This window comes from Quercus lobata, chromosome 2, assembly GCF_001633185.2.
Source record: "Quercus lobata isolate SW786 chromosome 2, ValleyOak3.0 Primary Assembly, whole genome shotgun sequence".
Lineage (NCBI taxonomy): Eukaryota > Viridiplantae > Streptophyta > Magnoliopsida > Fagales > Fagaceae > Quercus > Quercus lobata.
Window position 1 is genome coordinate 77,593,849 of NC_044905.1, and position 11,323 is coordinate 77,605,171.

Below are 11,323 nucleotides of genomic sequence, written 5' to 3' on the forward strand. Positions count from 1 at the left end.
TTGAAGGAATAATTCAAGCAAACGGTTTTTATATTTAGAATAGGCTGTCACTTATGGTGTCACTTCACATGCACGAAAGTTCCCATTATTCTTGGTTTTCTGCTCATATCTTAGGGCAAACTCTATGGCATGTCATGTGGCCCTTTCTTTCTCTTTCAGAGTTGCTCTCCATAATATATAGATGCCCCAGTTCTGATTAATTATAAACGAGTAAACAGGGAAAGATAGACTATATGTTGTCTGTAATAATGGCGTCACTTAAGGCTCTCCTATCTGCACCTTTCCATCAATTCATCCACAAAGACTTCCATGAAGCAGTTGCTAAGATGACTCTCACAGATGCTTCCCTCTTCCTTGTAAAATCCCATGCTCCTTGTCAAGCTTATTATGACTCATCTCTACTGCCATGTTATTGTTTCAAGCACACCTTAATTTAGTGAACTTTTCTTGTTATCATTCATATTTTCATGCATGCAGATTGTGCACTCCATTGACAAGTCGGGCATATGGCCCCGGTTACCAGTGATCTTTGGTATCTTGTATCTGGCTATTCGCCGGCACCTTCACAATAAGTACAACTTGCTCAACGTCGGTAGATCTCCGGTCGGCGTTCGGTTTAACCCCGTGGATCATCCATTCAGGACAGCTGATGGAGAATTTAATGATCCCTTCAATGAAGGTGCAGGCAGCGAAGGATCTTTCTTCGGCAGAAATGTTCTGCCCGTTGATCAAAAGGATAAGGTATATATTTCTCTTTTGGGATATAATTTCTTTTTTTTGCTAGATTTGGAATATAATTTCATGCATCATATCATATCTAATCTAATATATTATAATATGTTTCAGTTAATTCAACTGGTAAAGTTTAAAGAGTTATCATTAGAAATGAACACCATAAGTTAAAACTTTCTAAAAAAAAAAAAAAAACTAATATATTATAAGCTAAGCCTATAGAAAATTGTAATCTAATTATTCTTTTTTGTTTTTTTTTTTTTTAATTATTTTTTTTTTTTTTTTTGGGTTTTAAATCTAATCTAATTATGATATATATAATAAAAATTTTGGTTCTACGTACGTACATGTACTGCTACTGGCCTACTGCTCGTCAATGGCTGAGCTAAGATTTAGTCCAAGAACCCAAGATTAAAAAAATTGAAACTAAAATTAACTCTTAAAAAAATTAATTGTTTAAATAACCAAAAAAAAAAGATAACCGAAATTTAATTGTCATACAAAATTTCTAATATTTATTGTCCATATATATATATATATATATATTTTGAGAAACAAACACACACACACACACAAGATAGAGGAAAATAGATTCTTCATTCCTAATATTTTTGAATATATCATTATTAATTAATGTGCGTGTATATATTATTAATAAAATAATCCTTTGTTTCTCAAAAAAAAAAAAAAATCCTTCATTTTTTATTTGTGGGCCAAAAAAATAATAATCCTTCATTTTTTATTTGTGGGCCGAGCGGCCCGAGCTACAAAATAAGCACCTTAATTTATTTTAAAAATACAGTAGAAATCATGAGCTGACCTTTCTTTCAAATCCCAAAAAAATAAGCATGAAAGAAGAGTTGTGTAGATTCTAGGTAATATAAAATAATTCGATAAATAAAAGAAGTGAAAATCCACAAGAACTTAATTAGCATAACCTAAATTTTTATATTAAAAAAAATCATCAAATCAGTTTTATATAATTTATATTAAAATATAGTTTTTTCATTAAATCATGTGAAATTATGTTTTAAATTAAAATTTTAAAAGTTTTAAATCAATTTTTTTCTTAAATAAATTAAATATTATACATTAGAGTATAATAAGCTTAAAAATATAAAATGGTCTCAGTAATCAGTATAGAACCAACTCAATACATTTTAAGACTTAAGACAAAAAAAAACTTCAGTGTATTTTTTAAAAAATATTTAAAAATTAACTAAAAACAATTTATTTAACTTTCTATATTATTATTTTATATGAAAAATTGCTAATTAAATTTTTGTGTTTAAGTTTTATTAACATATCTTTTACAAGTTGTTAGGAAAATTAATTATTAATAATTATTTAGCATAGTCATACCATTTTTTGGTAAAATAATTTATGGTTTCAGTCGGGTTAGATTTCTATTATCTCAATATATATTTGGACATTTTTGGAGATGGGGAAAGAATGTAAAACCCACTCATAGTTTTTTCTTAAAAATAATTATTATTTTAAAATTTTGGCAGCTCTTTTTTGTTGTTGTTGTTGTTGAAGGCCTCTTATTTATTTAATAGGGCCGTAGATAGGCCAAAATGGCCCATTAGCATTAATTTTTGAAATATTTAGTAACAGAACACTGTTTCGGAAATAATTAGGGAAATACCACTTTTTCGGGCCCTATAGCGGCGTTTTCCTGCAAAATTTTTTTATAAGTCCCATAATAGGTTCAAGGGGCCCTATAGTGGCGTTTTTAAGCCCTATAGTGACGTTTTTGGGCCTTATAGCGGCGTTTTCCTGCAAAATTTTTTTACAAGTCCCATAACAGGTTCAAGGGGCCCTATAGTGGCGTTTTTAAGCCCTATAGTGACGTTTTTGGGCCCTATAGCGGCGTTTTCCTGCAAAATTTTTTTAGAAGTCCCCATAACAGGTACAAGGGGCCCTATAGTGGCGTTTTTTTAAGCCCTATAGTGACGTTTTCGGGCCCTATAGCGGCGTTTTAGGAAAAAGTGGTATTTTTCCTAATTATTTCCGAAACAGTGCTCTGTTGCTAAATATTTCAAAAATTAATGCTAATGGGTCATTTTGGCCCCGTAGATACCTTTGTAAATTTTGGGACAAGTGGGGCTTTAGACCTAGGTCTAAAGCCGGCCCTGGATCAATACTTTTTGCTTTTTTCATTAGTTGAAACTTGAAAAAGCTTGTTTCCATATATATATATATATATATTAGATAAAAATAAACTTCTAAGAGTATAACTTTTGTAAAATGCCCTATTGTAAAATGTAAAAAAGAAAAAAAAATGGTTTCTAACACTTGGACAGTGGTGGCTTCAAGAATTTTTCTCAAGGTGTTCTTTAAAAAGCATAAATTATATAATCTAATAAAAAGAGAAATTCATATATTGACAACAAAAAAATTAAAAAAAAAAACATTCAAATATATAAGGTTTATAATTGCCTTCTATGAGTTTTTATATTTTGAAATCGGTACGTGATAGTCTAATTATCAATACTACAAGTTACATCTCTTTTAATGTACGCAATTAATCAATTATTCATCCACTGAATATAAAACAAATTATGGAGCAAAATTCAATTTTACTGGCATAAAAAAATTGAGGGCATTCCCAAATTTTTTTTGAAGGGTAGACAAATAAAATTTTTTAAATTATTATATATATATATATATATATATATCAAACTATATTTAACTTAAGAGTATAACTTAAGGTGGCCCGCCCCTGCACTTGGGTGGATCAAAGAACCCATTTCCCCCACTTTTTTTTTTTTTAATAATAATTAAGCTCAATACAATTTTAAATTATTTTCATAACTATATATGCAACCGGTACAAACTTTATAACTCCATTTTCAGAATGCATTTCTTAGGCAAAGTGATTAGCATATTTTATTCTGCGATTTTATTTATGTTTTGATTCCGATAACAATTTAGTTGCAAAATGTGTAGCTATTGAAACCAGATCCTGTGGTGGTGGCCACAAAACTTCTTGCTCGAAGAAAATTCAAAGACACAGGAAAACAATTCAACATGATAGCAGCTTCTTGGATTCAATTTATGATACATGATTGGATAGATCACTTGGAGGATACCAAGCAGGTCTGCTGTATTTACAACACAATTATAACAATTTCTTAACTTTTTGGAAAAATTGACAATGCTTAAATGTGTGAATGTTTAATCTATTGGGTAAAACCATCATATATAGATTGAGTTGACTGCACCTAAAGAAGTTGCAAACCAGTGTCCCCTTAAGTCTTTCAAGTTCTACAAGACAAAGGAGGTTCCAACGAGCTTTCACGAGATCCAGACTGGTGCACTAAACATTCGTACACCATGGTGGTAAGAAACTAGTTTACTTTCTTTAACTTAGGGTGTACCAAATTTTAAACAAAAAGGCCTAAATTAAATCAGCTGATTTGAATTCCGACTCTTGTCTCCGTACTAATTCCACAAGAATTTTATATTTGTAGAGTAACTATTACGTCAAAGGTACGCAATGGTCAAAGGTGCGCAATGGTCAACTTCAAAGTACTATTGAAATATTTGTGATTAGTGAGAACAGACAAGACAAGGGAGGAGAGGAAAGTGGTAGATTAATTAATTTTTACACTATTATCTATAAACCCACAAGAGGCTGAGCCATGGTACGGTGTAAAGTGACCTGTACCCAAATAAGGAGTCTTATGGTGTGGTTGGTAGGTGTGAAAATAGAGAGGGAAGAAAATCTGGGTAGGTGGGGCAGTTTACCGGGACTCACCATTTTTTCCTTCTCAATTGGAGAGAAAAGAAGACAGAAAATATCTATGAATATGAAATTACAAAATTACCCTTATTTTCCAATTGTTTCAAACTATAGTAAAAGCATAATTATAATTTGATTTATTTACCCAAAAAAAATTTTAATTTGATTTTTCTCCTTCAACCTTTCTATCCTTTATACCAATAGACATGATCAAAAATAAAAATATTTATATTCTCCCACCTTTTGATCCTCCCAACTAAATAGAGCCTTAAGTTCAAATTCGAGTATTAACCTTTTTAAAATAGAAAATGCTAAAGTTACTACAAACTTTACTATAAAACGTTTACAAACTTATGTGGTAATAAATGTGATTAGTGGATTTCAATAACCTAATAAATGAATTTAAACATCAATTTATAAATTTTATGTAGTAAAATTTGTAGTATTTCTAATTCACTCTTTTAAAATTAAGAGTAAGATGACCAATCACCATCTCTCCTAGTGAATTGTAGAAAATTCTGGGTCGAAATGGGGAAAAAAAAATTGTAAGAAAACCAATCAAACAATGGAACACTGATGTTTTTTAGAAAAACACCGAACCAACTGGTTTTTTAATGTTTAGTTAATTATTTGGATTAAATAACCATATTTTCTTTCAATTTTTTTCTTTTAATAATAGGCTTTTAAGTCTTCAACTTTTAAACTTGAAGTTTTTTTTTTTTTGATAAGTTAAACTTGAAGTTCATACTAAAAGATGTCCTGTTTTTAGTCTTTCTTATATATTAAAAAAATCAAATTATATATTAATTTTTTTGAATAATAATATTCTATTAATTTCAATATTTGGTATACTTCCACATTTATATTTAAATTGCATAACATCTCATTTTTTTAATATTTTTTTCCTTTTTTTTTTTTATGTATTCTTTAACTTATTTACATGTATGTTTTTAAAATATATTAATTATTAACATCATGGTATGACTATGAACCAATGACCTAATTGTTGAACTAGTGAACTATTGTACCACTCCCAGTTGCCAATTTTCAATTTTCTCTTTATAACCAAAGATACTTCCAAAAAATAGTTTGAATTTTCTGAACTATCTTTTTATCGGTGCAAGACTTCACACGAATGATGGTGAATATTAGGGATGGAAGTGTTATATATGGGAGCAATGCAGAAACATTGCAAAAAGTGAGAACTTTCAAAGATGGAAAGCTCAAAATATCATCTGATGGCCTTCTTCTTCATGACCAAGATGGCATTGCTGTGTCAGGAGACGTTCGTAATAGTTGGATTGGCGTTTCGACATTGCAGGCACTCTTCATTAAGGAACACAATGCAGTTTGTGACTCTCTTAAGGTAAGTGGTACTCTATGAAACCAAAAAAAAAAAAGTTGCTAGGTCAATCATTAGTTTTTGGGATTTGATCAGCCATAGCATGAATATTGACCTATTTTCAAGGGAATAGTTAAACTTACAGCTAAATTTTTCACGATTTTAGAAAGAATATCCGCACTTAGATGATGAAGAATTGTATCGTCATGCAAAGCTAGTGACATCTGCAGTGATTGCTAAGATCCATACCATAGATTGGACAGTGGAGCTCCTCAAAACTGATACAATGATTGCAGGGATGCGCAACAACTGGTAAATTATGCAGTCAATTTAGTGTATTGATTAAAGCAAAAGTGATGGATTTTGTGATTCATTTCAAGATCACCACAATAAATAAAGAACTAAGATTGGTGCAAACTGATAGTCTTTATTTTCACCCACACCACCCCCCCACCACCCCAAAAAAAAAAAAACTAAATTGCTAAATGATGAACTTTTCAGCTATAGATATTAAGCCTCAGTTTGGATACAGACTATAAATGAAAATTATTTTACTATTCAACTTATTTTTGCTACTAATTATGGGTCTTACTGCATTTTTTTGGTATTATTAATTTATGGGTCCCATTATACTATTTTAACTAACTTTTATCTTTATTTATAATACTTTTAGTAATAAATTTTCAGTTTCAGCAAAATAAGCGGTATCCAAACAAACCCTAATGATTATGAATTGTAGGTATGGATTATTGGGAAAGAAATTCAAGGACACATTTGGGCATGTTGGAGGAGCCATCTTGGGAGGTTTGGTGGGTCTAAAAAAACCTAATAATCATGGTGTTCCTTATTCATTAACTGAAGAGTTTGTTAGTGTTTATCGAATGCACTCACTTCTACCTGATTATTTAGACCTTAGGGACATTTTGGCTACACCAGGACCCAACAAATCTCCACCGTTGAGCGAAAGGTATAATTCTCTTCGACATAGCATCAAAAATTAGCCCATGAAAGTATGGGAAATATTTGTATACCATATGTTTTATCCTCATTATTTATTGCTTTTCAGGATTCCTATGCCAAATTTGATTGGTCACAAGGGAGAACTGGCCTTGGCAGATATTGGGTTCTCAAAGCAAATAGTCTCTATGGGCCACCAAGCTTCTGGGGCCCTAGAGCTTTGGAACTACCCTATGTGGCTTAGGGACATTATCCCACAAAACGTGGATGGCCAAGATAGGCCTGATCATGTGGACCTACCAGCTCTTGAAGGTAATATACTAGCTAAAGCATGGAGGTAATCCTGAATTTTTTTTAATTAATGGAATTTTTTTAATAAAGTTCTCTAGGTGCAGTGCAATAAATTCTCCAACAAAATTAAAGACATGGTTGTATTCAATATTGATCAATGAAACATTAATAGTGGAAAAGTGCATGTTGATAACATTTTCATTTTTCACAATATTTTTATAATAAATTTTAGGTGGTAAGTTATTACTAGTTTTAATTTGATTCCACAACTGAAATTATTTTTTTGGCTGTCCATAGTAGCAAAAAATAACCTACCATATAAAATTTGTTATGAAAATATTATGAAAATGTTATGAACATAATATTTCTCTTAATAGTATTATTTTTTATAAGAATAATTAACTGTTTTGAATTTGATTGAATAATTTATGTATTGCACCTAAAAACAACTAAAATTTTACCTTAATTAATTTACCAAGTTCTATATATATGATGTGAAACTCAATTCTCATGCTCTATAATGCAGTCTATAGGGACAGGGAAAGGAAAGTCGCAAGGTATAATGAATTTCGTAGGGCCCTACTATTGATACCTATTTCGAAATGGCAAGATTTGACAGATGACGATGAAGCTGTTCGAGTGCTTGAAGAAGTGTACGGTCATGATGTTGAAGAGCTTGACTTGCTTGTGGGTCTCATGGCAGAGAAGAAAACTAAAGGATTTGCCATTAGCCAGACAGCTTTTGTAATATTCTTAACAATGGCAAGCAGGTAATTATAAAACAAATGCACGAATATGTAAGAAAAATGGGTTCAATTATTCATAAAAATATTAGAGGTGAAAAAATTTCTGACTAATCTTTGTGTAACGCTATGCGAGTAGAGAAATTTGGGTACATAAAGCAAAATTAGAGGTAAATAAAGTGCCTATCTATGTAAAAACTAACAAATATCCTTACTTCATATTTAGTTACATAATCAAATTGATACTGCATAAATCTAAACCATGGAATGCCATTTTTAGTTTTTAATTTTTTGGTTTAGTAGGTGGTAATCCATGTTAGTGTTACTATAACATATTGAATTTTGGGTAGGGTGTTCTATAACTTGAAATTTTGGGTTGGCATGCATGTAGGAGGCTGGAGGCAGATAGGTTCTTCACAAGCAACTTCAATGAGGAAACATACACGAAAAAAGGATTTGAATGGGTTAATAACACAGAGAGCTTGAAGGATGTACTTAGCCGTCATTACCCAGAATTGGTGAAGAAATGGATGAACTCTACAAGTGCTTTCTCGGTGTGGGATTCACCTCCAAATTCTCACAATCCAATTCCACTCCTCCTTCGTGTTCCTCAATGAATCTAATCTACCACTGTATTTGGATTAAATAAGTTATAATCTCTATTTTATTTAACCTTCTATAGCTATTTGTGACTTTGAAATGGAAAGTTTCCCATTAATGATTAGGATTTATTTGAAGTAAATTAACGGTAAAGATTATTCAGCCAAAAAAAAAAAAAAATTTAACGGTAAAGATGTGTCACCACATTTTTAAAAAACAATAACTAATGCTATCAAAGAAACAAGATACCTAACTATAGACATGAGGTACATAAGAATGCCATTACATGTTACTAGGTTATCACTTGAATCACACTCACAATTTCTTTTAATATTTATATATATTGTTGTAGTATATTTCTCTCCTTCTCTCTCTCTCTCAATTATTATTTTTGTTTTCTATTTTAATATGGTATCAAAGTTATGTTTCAACACTAAAAACCTTACAATATAATTAACACGTTATAGTGTTTCCAAAGGAGACACATTAATTATGGTTTAAATCTAAGGAAAGACCCAAAGCCTCTATCTCAGAGGAAGATTTTTGAAAACATCTCCTTTTGGATAAACACTTGCCCCTCGAATAGCAATCAAGACAACTTAGAGCATTTACATTGGTTCGTGCAAAAAAATCAATCTATTTTAGCGTAAGAACTTACTTTTTCTATTTTGTATGTGTTTGGATCCATGTCACATCTACTGCGTTTGCGTTTGCCTTTTTTTTTTTTTTTTTTTTTTACACGTTTTGCTTTAGGCCAAGGGACAATTATCACTGTTCATGTACTGTAGCAATATTGTTCACACACTGTAGCAGTACTGTTTATGAGACCCACAACCACTTTATTCAAAAAAAAAATTAAAAATAGGTCCCATAGTACTATTTACACATTTAAAAATTATTTTGCTATAGTGTTTTCAGTTTTCAGTTTTCAATTTCAGCAAAAATAAGTTGTATCCAAACGGACCCTTTATATACTCACTTTTCAAAACTTTTTTTACATACTCACTTTTCAAAACATCCCATATCCCACATTACATTAAAATATCAAGTTTTCTTGATTTTTTATAATTGTTTTTCTTTCTTCATACACAACAATCACCATCCACTTTCTTCTTTTATCCTTGAAATACGTAAAGAGAAAATAAAAAACTAAATGCAAAGTGAATAATATCAATGTAAATTTATACAATTTTAACTTGACTGATGTAGATGATTTTGGAACTTAAATGTGTAAAATTGATACATTTTCTATTTTGCATGCTCTTAGAAATTGGCAAGAATCTGCAACTAAGGGTGTGTTTGTTTGGAGGTGAAATAGGATGAATGGAAAACTTTTGAGAGAAAATAGGTAGTAAAACTTTTTGAGTGTGTTTGGTTAGATGGAGATGAAAGAAAATAAATGGTGGGGCCCAGGTGTTTTCTCCGTAGACCCACCAAAAAGTTTTCTCCCTAAAATAGAGAGAAAATCAAAAGGAGAAAATGACACTGCTTAATGGATAAAAATGCCGAAGTCCATTTTTTTTTTTCCTCTAAACATTGCTTTTTTGTTTTTTCATTTTTTGATTTCTTGGGCTGTGGGTGGACACGTTGCCTCCTTTTTTATTTTTCTCTTTTTTAGGTTTAACTAGACATGATTTTTATTTTTTAATAAATTGGGTGATTGCTTTTACTATTTCTTTTTTCTTTTTTTATTTATTTATCACTTTTTTGTATTAATTGGCTATCATTTTTTAACAAGGATGTATGAGTAAATTTATACAAACTCACTTTTTCCATCCATCTACTTTTCTACTCCCAACCAAACAAAAAAGAGAAAATTTAAAATATTTTCTATATTTTCATTTTTTTCATCCTTCCATAATTTTCTATTTTCCTACTTTTTTCACCCCTCCAACTAAACGGACGTTAAGAATAGCATCGATAGCATCTGGCCTTAAATTCTTTTGACAACTTACCCAAAAAAAAAGAAAAAAATAATAATATAAAAGTTTCTATCTCTATATGTGACAAAATAAGTATGAGAGGGGTGAGAGGTATTAATGTCTTTTTACATTACACTGCTTTAAGTCTTTTTAACAACTGCACAAGACAAGACAAGACCAGACACATATTTAATGCGATAAAATGACAAGTTTGAATGTTCAATTAGTGTATAAAACACCTTGAACGTTTAGACCCCCAATTTACAAATTACCAATTCAAGTTTAATATCAAACAATTAATATGTAGAATATGAACATAAGCTTAAAACAGAATTGATAAACAATCTAAACCAAATAAAATCACATCCATAACAGAAATTAAATGGCAAAGATTAAGGGAAGAGAGATGCAAATACAAAGACAACACAACAATGTATTATCGAAGAGGAAATTGAAGCCCTCAGCGTAAAACCTTTCCGCCGCCCTCCAAGCAGTAAATAACCCACTAAAGAATGTAATTGGGATACATGAACAGCAGAAGACCCTCCAAGCTCCTATTCCAACGATGTTACGCCGAACCTATTTCTTCTTTAGCTTATCGGATTCCGCTATAAACCATAGCATCAACCAATATGAAATTGGTCTCTTCTTAATTGCTTCCCAAAGCACCAAACAACCTTCTCACAGATATGGGTATGATGAGAAAAGGTTTTGGTAATGTACCTCTTAAGGATGTAACAATGGAGAGGAAGAAAGTAGAAGAATTTGAAGAGTCTCTATATGAAGATTGTGAATGAGTTAGTCTTGTTTTTTTCTAGGGTTTCTCTCTCAAAATTCTCTCTAGAAGCTCCCTACATTTCGTGGGTATAAGGGGTATATATACTAGGGTGAGAATGGAATGCGAAGAGTCAATTTTTCAAAACAGAGTTGGCTGGCGACTTGGCCTCACCGCAAGTTCCAGCCGCGAGGTAACTGAATGGCCAGTCTG

General features: G+C 31.1%; 1 protein-coding gene across 1 annotated transcript; it reads left to right on the forward strand.

Moving 5' to 3' along the window:
• Positions 1-233: 233 nt before the first annotated feature.
• LOC115956813 (alpha-dioxygenase 1-like) lies at positions 234-8,430 on the forward strand. Its single transcript, XM_031075100.1, has 10 exons — positions 234-356; positions 478-741; positions 3,685-3,834; positions 3,944-4,077; positions 5,633-5,846; positions 5,989-6,134; positions 6,562-6,789; positions 6,889-7,091; positions 7,597-7,840; positions 8,205-8,430. Exons 1-10 carry the CDS (start codon positions 234-236, stop codon positions 8,428-8,430), a joined length of 1,932 nt encoding a protein of 643 aa, XP_030930960.1.
• The last annotated feature ends 2,893 nt before the right edge of the window (positions 8,431-11,323 follow it).

What these genes read in the sequence shown, in the direction of transcription:
- LOC115956813 (XM_031075100.1), top strand. Translation starts at nt 234, where the DNA reads ATGTTGTCTGTAATAATGGCGTCACTTAAGGCTCTCCTATCTGCACCT. An exon ending in GGACCTACCAGCTCTTGAAG is followed by an intron (nt 7,092 to 7,596) that starts GTAATATACTAG and finishes TCTATAATGCAG; the next exon opens with TCTATAGGGACAGGGAAAGG. An exon ending in TTCTTAACAATGGCAAGCAG is followed by an intron (nt 7,841 to 8,204) that starts GTAATTATAAAA and finishes GCATGCATGTAG; the next exon opens with GAGGCTGGAGGCAGATAGGT.